General features: G+C 23.3%; 1 protein-coding gene across 1 annotated transcript; it reads left to right on the top strand.

Moving 5' to 3' along the window:
• The first annotated feature begins 1682 nt into the window (after positions 1-1682).
• On the top strand, positions 1683-18986 carry LOC145841893 (BICD family-like cargo adapter 1). The gene is made up of 15 exons (XM_082949192.1): positions 1683-1874; positions 2562-2702; positions 2847-2951; positions 3339-3449; positions 3786-3902; positions 5607-5618; positions 7540-7686; positions 7851-7965; positions 8180-8283; positions 8799-8945; positions 12383-12580; positions 13995-14099; positions 16866-16970; positions 17563-17701; positions 18272-18986. The coding sequence occupies exons 1-15, from the start codon at positions 1683-1685 to the stop codon at positions 18439-18441; spliced, it is 1908 nt and encodes a 635-aa protein (XP_082805318.1). The 3' UTR covers positions 18442-18986.
• The last annotated feature ends 419 nt before the right edge of the window (positions 18987-19405 follow it).

The raw sequence follows: 19405 nt of genomic DNA, 5'->3' as shown, positions 1-19405 counted from the left end.
AGTTTAAGTCAACTTTCCTTGTTTTGATTTAGCAAATTATATAAACAGTTTATTGTATAAACTTCCATAGTACGCAGTTATTTAATTAGTTTTGATAATCTTAGAATAAAAAATAGCTGAATAAGTCTAAAATACTACTATAACCCAGGCTAAGTTAATCTTATTAGTAACTTTATATATTTAATTTATTAATTATATATATACTTAATGCCTATTGTTACTTGATGTTTTATGATTATTTAAATTTGCTTGTTTTAAGTATACAAGTGTTGGATATTAAAAACTACCAAAAACAACAAAGCTTCAAAAAGTCTATTTAATGCATTTGAGTCTAAAAAATTTTTCATAGCTAAATATAGGTTTTATATAGATTACAAGCTACAAGGCCATAGGGGGGGAGTCCAACATTTTTTTTTTTTTAAATTAACTTTGGCTTTTATATGAAAGCTTTAAGTACAAGCTACAAGCCAGTTTTTAAAGAATTCAAAAATATTATTTAACTTTGAGATACTTAATTTTTTGTATAAATTTTCTGATATAAACGTGTGGACTGCAATTTTTTGGGGTTAATTTTCTTGTAAATTTTAAAATTCACAAAAAATCTATCTCCTCCTTCATTTTTCAAGCAATCTTCTTCAAATTTTCAGGAAACATTCCTTATAATAAAAGGAAAAATCGTTACTTTAGAATTTTAGTAATTTAAAAGAATAAAAATTTTATTACAAACAAAAAAAAAGGTGATATTTTTTCAAAAAAACAATTTATCAATTTTTTTTGTAATTCCTAAGTAACGTATTTATGTTATTGTATAAAGATTAGACTATGAAAGTTTGAAGAAGATTGCTTAAAAAATTTTGCTGTTTTAGTTTTCCCTTCCCATAGGGAATCTATTATGCAGCCCGACTTTGAATGGTAATAACTCAAAAAATTATTTTAATTTTTTAAAACAATAAAATGCATATTTAAGCTTAGAAAAAACTGTATAAAATAAGGTGAACTTGTAAAAAACATGGTTAACCCCCTATGGCCTTAAAAGTTTATATGAATTATAAAACCTTTGTTAAAGAAACACATACTTCTATAAAATTTTGAGCTTAAAAGTACATTGCAGTTAATTTTCATCTAAAAACAATACTACTTGTTTAAAAAAAGGTAAAATTTGTTTGTTTTCACAAAAAAGTTACTTTTTATAGATTTAAAAAAAAAACATTATAAATTATTATGCAGGTTGTTAAGTTTTAATTTATTAAGTGCCAAAAGTGCAACAATAAACAGATAATTCTTTTCTCGTTTACTTAAATATATTCATTTTTTTTTGTTACAAAAAAAATATCAATAAACACAACTAAGTAGTTTTGACTTTTATTGGTACCCATATTGTTTTTATTTTCTAAAAACTATTTCAGAACAGACTTTGTCAAAGTATTTCGAATGTATATACCATAAATTATACCATATATATATATATATATATTTCACAACAGACCAGTGTTTCTAAAAAAGAACACCTGTTCAAACTTTAAATGAGTGTGCACAGTAAGTTTTTGGACTATAGACAAACGAATATGCAATTAATTTAGTCAACCAAAATCTTGAACAACCATTATTTTTCAGAAATTTTCCCAATAAAATTTAAATAACCTTCTATTTAAAACCATAAAACTCACACCTAATACAAGCAAATGAGTTATGATTCGAGCGATGGCAAGCACACTGACTCGATCCCATCCGATGAGGTAGCGCAGAACATATCCGTAGAAGATGCCTTGTTCCCCTACAACAGACAGTCAAGTTTTGTCTTCAATGAAAGTGATTACAATGACATTAGCAACGATGATGTGCTGAATGTATCACACTCCAGCCATTTAACTGAAGTTAGTTTTACTGCTTTGTTACATTTATAGTTGAAAATTTCATCCTGTTAAATAGTTACATTATAATTTTTAATTCAACCATTATTGTAAGTCAAAGTTGTGTTACATAAACATGATCTAAAACCAATTGGCATGTCACAATCATGTTATGGTAATTTTTGGAGTCCATTATTGGTTTTTAATGAATAGTAAAAGTATAAGTTATAAGTGCTTTTTAATAGAATATAAAGCATTAAGTAAATTGTTTTTGGTCAATTTTATTGCAAACTTACAAATTCACTAAATATATATATTTTCCTTTTACTTTTTTATTGTTTTAGCCAGATGCACTTTTTCAGTGTTTTTACAATAGACTTTTGCTTCATTTGTGATAGAATTTTTTTAAAAAAGTTTTTTATACAAACTTATGAACTACAATTTTTCTGTGAAATAACAACATTCACTAAAAATATATTACACTTTTAATTTTCAGCTGAAATTCCACATCATATTTTAAATGATTTTTAGTATAAGAACTGAAATAAATAAATGAAAAAACAAATAAAACATTACCTAACTGTTATTTTCAAAACTCAAATATGATGTTAAAAAAAGATTGAAAAAACTCACCAGTATTTTCATTTAAACAAAAACTATCAAATACTTTTTTCACAAAATTTTTGATTATAATACTATGTACTTAAACAGACTGATGTACAAATAAAGCTTGAGAAGAGAGAAAAGGATCTCCATCTAGCAGCTCAACTGGGTAAAACTCTTCTTGAGAAAAATGAGGAACTTGCAAATGAAAAAGCTCAACTCATTGAAGATTTCACCAGTAGAATTGATGTAAATAACTTAAACTACTCTACTTTTTTTTGTAGGAAAATATTAGAAAAAATTGATAGAAACTTTGAATAAAGTAATTAATTAATCGGCATCGTAATGTTTTAAAACTTTTTTTAAATAATATAACCAACTTTTTTTTCTTAGGAATTAGAGCAAGAAAAGCATACAATGAATAGAAAACTTGATGTTAAAACAAAAGAAACAAAAGCAATTCAGTCCCAACATGAACAAGACATTAGTAATTTACAAGTAATTTTTTTACTATAAAACATTATACACCAATTTCTTTAGACTTTTCTTATGATAAATATTTGATGACTCAACAAGAAGTTAATTATGAAATTGGAACTAACTTAACCTAATAGCTATTTAACAAAATCGTTTTTTGGTCTAAAACATCCAATTTGTTGATAATTTTGGCAGCTTAGAGCAGAGGTTGACAGGCTTTCATAACAAATAAATTAAGAAAAAAAAAAATAAATTGTTTTTATTTTTAAACATTTTTTTGAAGCATCACACTAGTTGACAAAAAGTTTTTTTGAATTTTTCAAACTTTTATCTTTTTTGTTCTTTTTTTTCATTGTGTACCACATTTAATGAGTATACTTGATAATAAGTTTTGTTTGAAATTTATAGGAAGAACTGGACAACACAAAGTCTATACTGAAATCTGTTGAAAAAGAAAGAAATAGAATTGCCATTGACCTTAACGACCAAAACCATAAACTAAGAATACAACTGCAAAAGGTATGCATATTTTTTAAGATTTAAATTCAGCTGAAAACATTCTTTAGCTTGTGTTACTATCTTGAGTGAAGTTTCTGTAGCTAAAATATACGGAAAAAAGCTGAGTATATAAAGTATAAAAAGCTTAGTGATACAGTTTTCAAACATTTTTAAGTTTTAATAATACTTTATATTTTAAGTATTTAAAATAAGTAGAGTTTATAAAAATTATTTTAAATGACCAGTTTTTTCTTCAATAAAAAGATCTCTTAAGCTTAAAGACAAGAATGTGAGAATGAAATTTATCATTTTATGACACCTATTTAAAATTAAAACATCAAAATTCATATTTTACAGGCATCAGACGCAGAACAGCAGTTGGCAGTTCAAGTAAAACAACTGACCAAACAATACATGGAGAAGTTCAGGAATGATAAAACTAAAATTGAACAGTTAGAATTAAAAGAAGAACAGGTAACTTTTTTTATTTTATTTTTAAACGAATAGGGTTTTTAATAATGTTATCAACATAAATAAATTTTATTTCATAAATTGTTAAGTTTTTAGAGGGATTGAAAGTTGAATAGTTGATTTTGTTGTGTTTTTATTGCTTAAATGAGACTTTAATTTTTTTTTAGTTTTTTATTATTAGAATACTTTTATTTAAGTGTTAAAGTAAAAAAAGTTAAAAATCCAACATATTTAAGTTATTCAATACTTGATTTTTCGACAATTGCTCAATTTATAAATTTTTGTGGCTTTATGCTTTATGCCACTGAATGAAATTCTGTTCTATAGCTTTATAAGTATTTATAAATAAATTTATTGATAATGAATGTTTCAAACATAGTATAAATGACTAAGTGTTTGTGAAAAAAAAAGTTGTTTAGTAGTTTTGTAAATACTACATAGTATTTTAAATCTTTTTCAGTGTAAAGTAGTTTTGTTTTATGCTTAGAATAAAAGTTTTGTGCTTAATCAGTAATTTTTCTTGCTTTATGTAATGTATTTACCAATAAATTAAGTTTTATCTAGTATTTAAAAGGCTTAAGTAAAAATTTAATTAAAAAACCTAGTTAAGCATAAATCCTTTATAAACATTTTTGTTTTAAAATACTTTAAGTTTTACTTCATTTTCTTGTACTAACAATAGAAATTAAGTTTTATCAGAATTTTTTTTTTTAAATAATTTTTATTATTAAAAAGGTTAGCAATAAACTAAAATTAAATTTTAATTCAAAATAGTAAAACCGTCTTTATTTTATTTTTCCTGTAATTTTATTTAAAATTGCTTTTCGTTTTGTATTTCTCATATTTGTTTTTCTTTCAAGCTCTCTAAAAATTATACAATCTTGAACTAAATTGTTTATAAATTAATTATAAAGAACAAAAAATTAGATAAAGCTTAATTGAATGCATAAGTTAAAATGACATTTTATCAACTCAAGTATTACTGCAAAAATTTTACCTTTACAGTTTGCTGATTTTTTTTAAGGTTACTTTGTTTGTTTGTTTGTTTATATTTATACTACAGTATTAAAACTTTTTTTAACTTAAGTAATATAAACAAAATAAATTTATGTAACGTAAATAAGATAGTTTACAATCAAACCATTAATAAAGTCAGTTAGAGTTGTTTAACAATTTTAATTCAAAGTAGTATGTATTTCAATAACTATTTTCTGATTATTTTTATAATATAATTCTAATACAAACCTTTTTATTTTTGTTTCTGTTGAAAATCTAATTTTCATAATAAAATGCTTAATCAGCTTTTCCACTAAGTCAGTTTTTCATTAACTTTAAACAAAAACTTTTGTGTTGTGTTGAAATATTGGTTTTCCATGTATTTATAAGCAAATCTACTTGTTGTTAACAATCAAACTAATCAAATCTATATGTAAATTTATGTCCATATCAATCAAATAAAATCAGTTTGTAAACTTATATTCATATCAAACAAATAATCAAATCAGTTTGTAAATTTATATTCATGTTAACCAAATAAAATCAGTTTGTAAATTTATATTCATATTAATCAAATAAAATCAGTTTGTAAATTTATATTCATGTTAACTAAATAAAATCAGTTTGTAAATATATATCCATATCAATCAAATAAAATCAGTTTGTAAATTTATATTCATGTTAATCAAATAACAAATCATACATGCACAGCTACTTAGGAAGGTAAGAACTTAATTTGCACATAGAATAGTAAAAACTCATGCCACTTAATTTGCTAGATTATTATTGTAGCTAGATATGTTGTTGTAGAATGCAAATTAAGTTTGTAGCTCGGTTGTTGTTACTTATACTATCAGGGTTGCTAAAAAACCTGGAATTTCAGAAGCTTTGAAAATAACTTGAAATTTTGAATAAAAATTAATCAAAAACCATGGATAAGTCTAATTTTAAACAATTTTACAAGTAAAATGATGGAGTTTTGATACAGTACAAAAGTTTTGTCAAATGAAACTTCCTTTTTAAATCATTTACTATAACACATTTAAAGTAGCATTACAGTTTACTTACAAAATTTTTATACTTTTTTACCTTAATCAAATTTTGTACTAAAAATGAACAAAATAACTTGTATTTCCAAAAACCTGGAAAAAAAAACTTTTGGCAAATCTGTACTATGGTGTATTTATTTGTTATTTATAAAGTCGTGTGTTTTTGTTGTAATTTAAACAAAAAAAAAAACAGTGTTTGTTAACTTTATTAGTTATAACTTGTAAAATATTTTAAATGCTAATACCTACAAAAGTATAAACAATACATAAAGAAGATTATAAAACTACAAAAAAGTATAATTAAATAAAATAGTTTATATATATGCATAAGTATGTAGTATTGGTGAAAATTCTTTTTAGAAGCAAAATTTTTTTTTCTTTTTAGAGCAAAACTTTTTTGTATTTTTTACAAAAAAACAGTTTTATTCACAGTGTGTTTAGCCTATAAAAGTTATTCAACTTTAAGTTGTGTGAGAAAAATTTAAAATAGCTTTTAATAATGGATTCAAAACTAAATATTTAAATTAAAAAAAAACTTTAAAACAGAAATATTTATAGATTTACAAACAGTAACTTTAATTTAAAAATTCTAAAATACAAAACTTATGCTTAGTAGTCATAACAGTATACTGATTTTTATTTTTATAGTCGTTAATAGTAATACAAAATTACTGTTACAAATTTAATGCTTTTGTAGATCAATAACAAACTAAAAAAATTAAATATGATTTATAATTAACTTACATTGAGGTAGTTCATATATAAAATAGTTATCGTATTTGTGGTATTTAGTTAACATATTTTACCAAAATATATTAATTTTATATTTTAAAAATACTACTTTAACACTTGTAACCAATAAATAAAGAACAAGTTTCCAGTTAAACGAGTATTTGTCCTAAAAAAGTTTAGGATTTTATTATTTACGTATTTTCCATTCAAAAAAAAAAAACTACACAACTTGACAGGGCCTTTTTAGCTGTCCAAACAAAAGTTCATTGAAAACAGATTATCCATATAAACATCTGATAAAGTCAGAAACAATTTTTCAGTTTTTTTTAATCATACTAAATAATACAAGGATGAAAACAAGGCTATTTAGTACTAATGAAAGTTTTAAATGTTTTCAAAAAATAAAATAGTTCCTATCCACTCAAAAAATCCTTGACCAACAAAACAAAATATATTCACATACATTTGAACATCTAAACAAAAGTACTGACATATTCATCATAATAAATAACTTTTATGTTCAGATATCAAAAACAAATCTACATAATTTTTTTTACAAAAAATCCTTCATTCAGAACAAATAACTTTTATGTTCAAATATCATAAACAAAACTACATAATTTTTTTTTACAAAAAATCCTTACATCATAGCAAATAACTTTTATGTTCAGACATCATAAACAAAACTACATAATTATTTTTCACAAAAAATCCTTCAATCAGAATAAAAAAACTTTTATGTTCAAATATAATAAACAAAACTATGTTTATTCTTGCAAAAAATCCTTCATTCATAACAAATAACTTTTATGTTCAAATATCATAAACAAAACTACATAATTTTTTTTTTCACAAAAAATCAGATATCGGACAACGACAAGGAATCGAAATCACTGAAACGGGAATGCAAACAGCTGAGAAATTTGAATTCGAATCTTCAGTTTGAACTCACAAGCGCTCAGGAGAGGTTGCAAGATGTAGAACATCAGCTTGAACAAAAGAACGAAAAAGTTTGGTTTTATAAGCATATATATTTGTATAAATCAAATAGATTTATCAATATTTTATTTTATTTTAGTTAGCACAGCGTATTGCAGAGAATTAAAAACACTCTTTAATAAATATAAAATCATTAAAAAACACATAAATATTAATGTTAATATTTTACTTTCAGTTAGCCCAAAGAATAGGAGAAAATGAAGAGCATCAATTGATAATTTCCCAACTTCACAACAAAATTGAAAATTTGGAGGAAGAAGTTTTGAGTGTTCAATATTCAAATAATTCCCGTTTGTTTATTTCATAACGCATATATACTGTTAATTATTCTAACAATTCTTGTTTTTTGGTTTGTTTATGTACTTTGTCTGTCCTGGCAGTTTTGTACTTGAAAGATAAGTTTATGCAAAAGATAGCTGTCTCAAACTTTGAACATTTCAAAATATTAACTAGTATAAAACTGTAATTTATACTATTACTATTAACATTGTTATTATAATTTAGTGGGAAATAGTATGAACTCCACAAATAATCTGATGTCTTCAATTAACTCCTCATCTTTGTTCAACGAATTAGAAGAAAGCTTTCGTCACAACAATCAAGACGAGGTTATTATTACGTCATAAAGATATAATTTTATTAAACTTGCTTGCTTAGACCAATGTAGTAATGCTTTGTTGTACAAATCAAATGTTGTTCAGTTTGTAATTAAAATTTTTAGCTGGTGTAGGTGTTTTGTCTTTTAATTAAGCGACTAATCTTACAACTTTAGAGTAAAAATTAAAAGATTTATATCTATATTACTTTCTTCTCAGTTCAAATTATTTTTTAGCATAAAATTTTAAAATAATTTAGTTTTGTTAGGTGATTATAAAATGTACAATAATTTCAGCTTATATTACTTTTACTTCTTATTTTTTATACTTTTACAGTTTTGTAAAATGATTTCAGTAACTGATGATTTAAAAATCGGTCAGTAAATTATCAGAATGATTTATTTTAATTTAAATATATAGAGTAGAACCACCTCAGCGTAATTATTCAGTTTTGTTGTAATTATCAGTGTTTGTTTTGTTATTGTTACGTAGCAGCTTGTAGTCGTTGTTATTGTGACGTATTGCAGCGTTCTGACGACATCGATGACATCACACCAGACGATAGTGACGTCACAATAGACAGACGTCAGGGCAGGGAAGACAAGATAACCATGCTCGAAGTATTTCACAAACTCAACTCTTCAGTTTCTAGTTGTTACTTGCAGATATCCCAGGTTTCTTGTTTTATTGAGTAATATTTTTATCTTCTAAGTTTTATTGGTAAAACTGTGTGGGCACAAATAAAAGCTATAAAAGCTCGTTACTTAGTACCTTTTCAAGTATTTTTTTGAGGAATCTAATACTTCAAACAATTTATTACAGTTCAATTTTTTTAACCTTAAAATAATTCTTTAAATATTATTTTTTTAAATAGTTAAAACAATAAAAGATTTAAAGATACATATAAGATTCTTTTTTGTTATACTGATAAAGATTATAACAATATTAAAAAATTGTCAGTTTTTTTTCATATTCTTTATTTAAATTATGAATGATAAATAAAAAAAATTTAAATATAAAAAATATCAGTTTTTTTCATAGCTTTTTATTTAAAATTATGAATGATAGATAAAAAATAAATTTAATATAAAAAATATCATTAATATAAACTTTAAAGAGACGTCTTAAATACAAAAGTTTTTATTCATATGCTTTAAAATCAAAACAATTTAACATAACAACATTTTAACTCAAATACAAGCTTATGAAAACTGTTCTTACTTAAACTGAAGAATTTTTAAGTCTATTAAAAGGCACACCTATTCATTAAAATTTATGAAAGTTGTTTTGATTTGAGAAGCCTTTGAAAAACAAACTTTGTTTTATTTTTAACTTAAGCTTTAATTTTGTGTTATCACAGATGTTAAACAAACTAAAATTTTTCAACTACCCACTTTGTTTTCAACTAAAAGTTTAATTTCATTATTTTATAGATGTTAAGCTTAGTGTATTATTTTAAAAGTTTTAAACTTCATTTAAAATTGTTTTAAGTTTTTGTTTGAGGTTGTTTAAAACTTTTTATTTTTATAAAAAAAAAATAGCAAAAACTAATTATCTTTAAAATTTAAAAGCTGTTGTGAACCTTAACTTTTAATATATTTCAAAGTATTTTGGGCATCAGGTAAAATAATTATTAACTAATTATTCTAAAACATAATAATATCTGTACAAAAAACAATTAAAGTTTACAACCATTGTTAGTAAAAATGTAACAAAATAAATTATTGTCAAAATTAAGGAGTCAAAACAGAAATTAATTATCTTAACTGTAATTTTTTTTATTAAAATGAAGATAGTTAATGCATTAACTTTAAGAAGTATTTGTTTTTCTTCTAGTAGTAATAAAGTAGTATAGAAATGCTAATTAGTTATGGCAAAATTTCAAATATAATTAGTTTTTTCCAGATATGCTTTGTAGCTTTAATAGTTTTATTTAAAAAAACTAGCTGTGTTATTTGTAGTTAGTGCTATTACTTTAGTTCTTTTGAATTAAATAAATAAAAATGTGAAAATCATTATACTTTTATTGTATTTTTTATGATAATTTGTTTATTGTATATGTAAAATATAGTACTATTATTGTAGTATTTAAGTGTTTGTAAATACAATTTGTATTACTGTTGTTAATTTTTATTGTAAAATTGGTGTTTTTAAATAATTTTTAGTATTCAAAAAATAAACTAACATTTTTATATGTGATAATTTAGAATTTTATAAAATATACATTCTTTCCTTTATAAAATTTTAGATTTATGTAATTCACTACTTTTTTAAGGTATTAATTTTCATAAAAACACTAACAGCCTTAAATATTTACTTAAAAAGCCTATTTAAATTAACTTCAAAAGTTAAAATTATAAACACATATCTTTTTAAAATAAGCAAAAATAAATTTTAATTTTTATTATGTATGATTTTGTAAACAATTATTCCAATACCTTTAAGGTTTTAAACTATAACCACAAACTACAAATTTTATCTTCATTTGTTAAATGTTTAATTTTTGGTAAACAATATTTGTTGATTAAAAATTAAATTTTCTTTCGGCCTTGAAGGAAGCTGGTATACAAAAAAAAAAAAGAGTTTTAATGCAATGATTTTGAGATTAAGTGAAAAAAAAAAAACATTCAAGAAGTTTAGAAAAGTATTATATAGCTCCTGGTTTTAAGTACTGTTTTATGACTATTGTGTAACAAAATGATAAAAAAAATTCAAGTTAATGTTAGCTTAAACAAATTAGTTAACATTAAAATACTTGAAACTTTGTTAATTAAAAAATGTTTAAAAAAATCATAGACAGTTATAAAAACTATTACAATTACCTGTATAAAAGTTATACAAAGTAAAACATACATTAAGTTGTTTTGAAAAATACAGTTTTTTTTGTTTTAATATTAATATTAACGACTGTGGTTGCGTTTAAACTTTTTCAACAAGTTAAAAAAACATGTATCCATATTTAAAACAACAGTAATTGATGTTAGGTTATTAAAAAATCAATAAAAACACTTGATTTATAACCACTTGAATAATAATACAATGTCAAGTACATTTGAAGCACTATTATTAATACTTGTTTTTATTTACTGTTGAAACAATGTATTTATTTGTTCAGTAGTCTGTTAACAACAAAAACTTTTTTTTATAAAAGTGCTTATTATATAAAAGTTATTATTTTGTCTAGCTGTTTAAATTTAAATTAATACTATATAAAACACAAAAGTTAGTTAAACATAAAAAAAACAAAAACACTTATTTAGCTTCTATCATTATCGTTTTAAATAGAAATAGGATTATCATAGTGTTTGAAAAAACATAAAAATAAAATAAGCGTTATAAAAACATGAACAAATTTTATACAAAAGTTTGAGCCATATTTATTTTCTGTGGTAAATGAACGAAAGTAAAAAATTTCATTTTAAGTAATTTGAAAAGTGCAGAATGATTTAAAACTATAAAATACAGTTCAATAAAAAAATATCTTTAAAGAAGAATTTTGGCGGTAAAACTTTATAACACATTATTATTCAAAAACGTATAATTTCTTTATTATAAATAGATAGGGAAGTTCATTCAAACAGAGCATAGTGACACAATAAACCGCGAAACTGTTCATTGTGACGTAATATTTAAATTAAATCATATGAAATTAGAACGTGGTTTCCATATGTAACATGATTGTTATTATTATTTTTTAATTATTTGAATATTCGATTGTTTAATTTTCATAAATTCCATGAAATAAAAAAAATATACTAAGAAAACTAAACAATATTTTTCAATACTGTTAAACCTTATTATTTTTAGTCTTTACTGTAAAGAATATGTTCTTATACCATATATTTGCAAACTTAAAAATATAACAAAAAAATATATTAAATTGTAGCTCTAGGATATACAAATATAATTAAAAATCAAAATAACTAAAAAGCAAAAATTAAATAGTTATACTTTCTATAACAACTCAAACAAGAAATTTTCGAATCGTATCAGAAAATAAAAAAACTATTATATAGTTTATTAATAAATTTTATTAAACTATAGCTCCAAAAGTGAAAAAAATAAAATGAAAACCAAAAAACAAAAAAATGAAAATTTATTTTCTCAACAGTTCAAACAAGAGATGTTCGATTCGTACCAGAAAATCCAAACAATCAACACGAAGTTACGAAGTCACCTCGCAATAAACACCACTGATGACGTCATAATACGTAGTGATGACGTCACAAACGAAAGTGGGGAAAACCCTAACCTGCCGCTCGCAATCAGCAAGCTTTCGTCGCTCGTCAATGACGTCATCAATGTCAAGGTATTTAAATTATTAAAAAAAATACATACTGTATAGTTAAAAGGTTTACTTGTTTTAAGTTAGTCTTAATCACCTATAATAATTTCTTTGGGTTTCGCATGTTACTTACAAAAAACTTAATTCAAGTTTTGGTGTGTTAGTGAAAATTGTTATTTGTTCCAAAGTATAACAATGCCTTACCCTTAAACTACTGTATTGGGTATTTATAACAGTAAAAAAACTTTTTTTTAATTAGATTGGTTTAGATTATATTAGTTTCAAAGTTTATTTTTTATACAAAAAAAAAGGTTTAATTTAGTCTCTTGAAATATGTTCCGCGTAAACAAGATTTAAATATTTCTGTTTTCTAGTAAGTTATGTCATTACTATACAGATTTTTTGTTCAGTTTTCTTTAATCACCTATATATTTTTACATTACCACAGATGTTCTTGTGCTAAAACTTTATTTCAACTAACGGCGTTTCACTGCTCTCAAATAAATTTAAGAACAGATCTACGGAGTCTCAAAAAGCTCTAAGAATCAGACTAAGAATTTTTGAGACTCCGTAGATCTGTTCTTAAATTTATTTGAGAGCAGTGAAACGCCGTTAGTTGAAATAAAGTTTTAGCACAAGAACATCTGTGGTATTCATTCCGATAAGCTTAGTTTATCAGGATCTCCAGGATTTAACGCATTATAACGTTACATCTTATACTTTTACATTATGTTGTTATGGTTATAATAAATTATTACGTAAAGTTAATTAAATTATTAAATAAATACGTCAAGTTTGACTATATATATTTGACACTGTGTAATTACTGATTTCAAACAAACACAAATATTTATAACTTGTTTCCTCATAACAGCTTGAAAACAGGTTTAAGTTATATCTGTTTGACAAATACTTTAACCTTATTTCACAGGTTATTATAGTTTTTACAGTAAGTTAGGTGTAAAAATGATTATTTTAAAACTCTTAAGCACGAGCATAAATGTATTAGTAGTTACTTCATTTTAAAAAAGTTATGATTAAAATTTGTATTCTAAAAAGATAGTTTGTGCAAAAAAACAAACTATTAACGATAAGCTATGTATAAGTACTTTAAAATTAATTAGAACAAGCAAAAAGTCTTTAATGGTACTCTTCTATTTAAAAAAATGTACAGAATTTATGAAAAAATTTTACGATAATAAATGATTTATGACTTCTGTTATGAAACAAATATAAGATACTTCTAAAGATCTATATATAGTTATTCATAAATTTTATTCATACTAACTTTAAATTTAAAGAGTGAGAGTATATTTGATATATAAGTTGAAGTAACTGTAATTAAATTGTTAATGTTTATACTACTGTTTCTTATTTTACTTGTATGTTATTATTATTGTTATATAATTTTTCTTAATTTTTTGTTGTATTTATACAGGAATGGAAAGAGACATCGAAGGAAATCGTCAGAAAAATGCGGGAAAAACAAAATCAGTTGGTAATTGAGAGGGATGAAGCCATAAATGAACACAACAAAATGCAAGTAAGTAAAAACAAAACAAAATTAAATTAGTAATAGAAAGAGATGAAGCTATTAATGAACATGATAAAATGCAAGTAAGTATATAAATTATAATAAAAAAAAAATTAATAATAGAAAGAGAAGCAATAAATGAACATGATAAAATCCAAGTTAATAAATAAATAATAATAAACAAAATAAGTTATTAATAGAAGCAATTAATGAACACAATAAAAAGCAAGTTAATAATTAAATAATAGAATAAACAAATATTAAGTAAAAACAAAACCAAATAGTAATTGAAAGAGATAAGTTTATTAATGAACATAATAAAATGCAGGTATGATAAATAATAAGTAAAAAAAAACTTATAATAGAAAGAGGTAAAGTCATTAATACGCATAATAAAATGCACTTGAAGTAGTTGTTAAAAGTTTGAAATTTAAAAAAAGTGTTAAATTAGAAATTAGATTTGAAAGGGACATAGATCTTGTAGCAAATATATAACTGTAATTTTAAAAAATACATATAACTACAACTTCTTTTTAAAGAATTTTTTTATTGAAACATATAAACAAGTAACTAATAATTTTCTTTAACAACTTACTTTTTATTTTTTTGTTAGATACATTCAGAGAATTAATTTGTTCTATATAAAATAAACACATGTTTGTAGATAAAAATATTTTTAAGATTAAATTTGTTTACTTTAACCACAACAAAACAATAAAAGTTTGTTAAAATAAAAGTAAACTTTTGATAAAACTAAATTCATTTTGTTTACAAACTTAAAATAAATAGTATTATACATTAAGGTTTCAGATTAAATTGCTCTTTAAGCTTTCAGAAGGGGAGGATTTTGCATTATTAATTCATTTTATAAATAAATAATTTAAATGAAATACGGAAACATGAAAAAGTCAAGGTTTTTAATGTTTTTTTTATTCTATTTTTCTTTGTACTTTCAAAAAATTAAATGTTTGGATGCAAAAAAATGAAGTACAAATTTATTTCTATATTTACGATAACTCTTTGGTATGTTTTAAAGTTGGGTGTAAAATTTAAGCTTTTTCTTATTAGTTTTTAAACAATTAAAAATTTTTTTTTTTTTTTAAAGTTTAATTTGTTTAAAATAAAAAATGTTATTAAATAAACTTTGAGCCTAATTAACTTTCGAACTAAATTTACTTTTTTCAAGTTTTGAAAACGTTTATGGTCAATTAGATAGCAGTTTATATTTGATGTTTAGTAATTATGAAGTCCATAGAATTGTACTCTTCAGTTGTTTTAGGTATTTTTTTGATAGTTTCTAGGTTTAAGATAATAGAAAAGTTATAGTTTGAAAATGTTTTGATATATTTTTATTTAGGTTAGGATTAATTGTTTTAAACTTTCAACTTTTTTAATAATAAAATTAAGAAATAAACTGTTATATAAAGTTGTTTAGGTTTTACTCATGAAACTGAAAATTTTGAAGCTAGATTTAGTAGAAACAAATAAAACTTATGTTGAAACAAAATTACGTCAAACATATTGTTTTCACGTTTTAATACAAATTCTACTTAAACTTAATGTTTATATGTAATAATTATACAAGCATAACAATTACATACAATTAAGATTTTTGGAATAATGTTTTTCTTTTAATAATGCAGTTGTAAATAAAAATGTAAAAATGTTGTTTATGCCGTTTTATATAGCTCACCAAGGTACAAATGTTTTATTGTTAACAAATTTAAGTTCAAGTGAAAGTATTGTTAAGTTAAGCGGACTTTGATCTATAAATAAAAAATTTTTCACCAATAAAATTTTTAGTGGCCTAAAAAAGCTCAAATGAATAAAAATGTCTTTTGAATGAAGTTTTTGTTGTTAAAATTTGCAAAGGGTGTAGCTTAAAAAAATTAAGTATGTTTACTCCATTCTTAACTTATTATTAATAAATGTTTAAACATTTTAGTTGCCTATGTTTGTTTAACTAGCGGTTTTCAAGATAATCATATTACAATGTTAGATTAAATAACTAAAATATTGCTCTAAAATCGAAACGTTATTTACATATGCTTACAAATAATTTAATCTATGTTTAATAAAATCTACAAATTAACTTAAATTATTTTTTTTCCTTCAGGCTGTAACAATTTAATATCAACAAAATTTTTTAAATACTAGGAAAGCAAACCATTTCGTTATCAAAAAATTAAAATAAATTTTTTGAAACGTGTTTTTAGTTTTAAAGAAAAACTATCTTTTAACTTAATTGATTAATATTATATATTTTTACAAAGTTAAACTGTTGTATTTTCTTAATATTCTCCAGTGATACTAAAACAAATTTTACTTTCATTTGTATAATATGTTTAGTGTGTTTGGACATAAATAAATCCAACTAGGTGGAATTAGATCAAGCAAAAGATATAAAAAAGTAAAAGATAAATTTAAAATAACATTTTTTTATTTTTGTTCTAAGGTGAAGTTAGCTCAAGAAAAGACTGATTTAATGTTTGCAAGTTTTTAGTTGTTTATAATTATTTAATGTAATCTGTAAGATTTATAATAAATTTATTTTTTTAAGATAAAATTTGCACAAGCAAAGACAGATCTATTGTCTCAATTATTTTAATGTTAATTGTTATATGTAATTAGTTTAATACTTATTATTAATTTATTTATTTTAAGTTAAATCTTGCACAAGCGAAAACAGACTTTATGTCATCAAATTCTCAATTATTATAATGTTAATTATTATATGTTATTAGTTAAATATTTTTTATTAATTTTTATTTAAAGGTAAAACTTGCACAAGCGAAGACAGACTTTATGTCAGCGAATTCTCAATTGTTAGAAGCGATTCAACAAAAAGTCACTCAACAAGAAGAATTAGAAGCTTGGCAGGTGAGAAAATTTATTTTTATTTATAAACATGCATATCATAAATCGTACTACTTTCTACTAAATTAAGCTGAGAATATTTTTAATACCTTTTTGTATTTTTATTTGTACATATCTGTTTCAGGCTAAATTGTGATCATGTTGTAAATTATGTTTGTAATAATAAAAATTAACCAGCATACCAAACAAAAAAAGAATAAATATTTTCTACTTAAATTAATTAACTTAATTATGTTTGTGTTTTTATGTTAATTTTAAACTTAAACTAGTTAAACTCAGTTTTTTTTTCATTTTTAATGTACAATTTTGGTTTATTTTTGTCTTTTTGTTGTATGTCTTTCTGTATAAGTGGCCTAGGTTTTGATGCCTGGCTCCTTCGTATGACAATTAACTTACAATAATAATAATAATAATAAATGTGCTTAGTCATGTTAAGAAAATTCAGACCAATCATAATATGGTTACTGAACATTAAAAAAAACATTTTTGAACAAAGAGTTTTCACAGAACTTTTTCGAACAAAGAGTTTGCACAGGAATTTTTTGAATAAATACTGTTTTCACAGGACTTTTTTGAACAAATACTATTTTCACAGGACGATATGGAGCAACTGATACAACAGACAGTTGAACGGGGGAAAGTCCCTAACAAGAGAATAATAAAGCAGGGGCAGGAAAATGCTTCGAGTGGGTTGATGAGCTACTTCAGGAGAAGTTCTACAAACAACACCCCTGGTTTGTATTTGTTTTGATTGGATTGTGCTAAATTTGCTCGAAGGTATTAACTTGTTAAAAACCTTCTGTAGATGTGCTTTTATGTAAATTATGCAGATAATTATCGTCTGTTATTTGAAGGTTCATTACTCCAGAACAGGGTTTCCAAAAGGGGGCGATAATGCTCGTTTAAAGCCATTTTAGTAAGTCAATAGTAAGGCAGTGAATGGTAATAGGGGATGGTTTTAAAGTTTGGGCAGTCATAGAAGTTTTAGCTTGCTATTTTACTGATTTTAGCTTATTTTATGAAGTAATATTTTTACTACGTTTCTAAATTAGGCGATTTTAGAAGCTAGTAAAAGAGGCGAACAAGTAAATGTGTAGTTCGTTAATGAAGGGGTTGCTTTTACTTCAATGCCAAAGCGACAATTATGAAATAGTTTAGGAGAATCTACCCTACAAAAACGCTGCAATTTATGAAAATAGTAGAAAGTCTTAAGAACTTTTTTATAAAGTAATGTTTTGTTACACGATTAAAATAATAATAATTCATTGAATAATTTTCTCAATTAAACTTTTATGACGTCACAGTGAAGAAAAGCCCTCCTCAATCGGACGTGACGTCTCTGACGAGCAAATCGTCGAACGATGACGTCACAAACGAAAACGCGTCACAATCAGGATTCTCGTCATGGTTCAGAAGGTCGACCAGGAGAAAACCTCAAAACACTCCGAACAAAGATGACGTCAGTAAGAGCTGATTACGTCATAAATACGTCATAATTGATTAGAAAAGTTTGAAATTTGTACTGAGGTCGAGAGTTTTGGATTTTTTTCGGATTTGGTATGTTTTTTTTTTAAATAAATTCTTTTTTAAGTTCTTAACTGGATTAATTTGGATTATTGTTTTTTTTTGACTCGAAGTTCCTTTTTTTTATTTCAGCATTTTTAAAGACTTCTCGATGAGATGAATGTTAATATAACTTTTATAGTAGCTAGAGAAACTAAGTTTTAATTGTGTTCTAAAATTTAAAATATTTAAAAAAGTTTTCAATGATAACTTATGCTCATTTGAAAAAAAGTTGTTTTAGATTGTAAAACTTAAAATATGTCTGTTAAATTATGTTGATTGATTTTTTCAATTTTTTTTATCATCTAATTTGACACTAAAAACTGACTTGTAAAATAAAAACAGTTCAATGTTTTATAAATTTTATAATAGTTTATCAAGTGTTTGATTATTTGTTTGCAATTGTAATTATGTCCCTAATACTTTGCAATTTTTTTGACAATCCGAATTTTTATAGTTTTTTATTTTAGTGCCATCTATCATATCATGTTTTTATTTTCTACTTTTAGATTTTTTTTTATTAAAGTAATTTATTACACGGTATTAAGTTGAAATATTTCTGCTGCTTTGAATGCTTGCTATAAATTAGAAAATATTTGAAAAGTTTAAAACTTTTATTTGCCATGCTAAATAATATTATAAGCTTTATTACTAAATGTATAATTAAAAAAGTTTTTATACAAAATGTTTTGAAGCTTAAACCTTTAAAAAAAGTTAAATATTTTTTTGGTATAATACTAATTTAATTAAAGTATTTTATCAAAGTTCTTAAATTTTCTCTTTTGAACTTTTTATGGCCTTTTAGTTTGAATATCCTCAAAATTGTTATGGCTTATTTTGTTTTATTCCTGCCTTTTTATTTTAGTTTTTCATTT

This window comes from Thalia democratica, chromosome 1 (genome assembly GCF_965202585.1).
Source record: "Thalia democratica chromosome 1, ktThaDemo2.hap1.1, whole genome shotgun sequence".
NCBI lineage: Eukaryota > Metazoa > Chordata > Thaliacea > Salpida > Salpidae > Thalia > Thalia democratica.
Note: the sequence above shows the minus strand (reverse complement) of the source record. Positions and strands in the feature narration are given on the sequence as shown.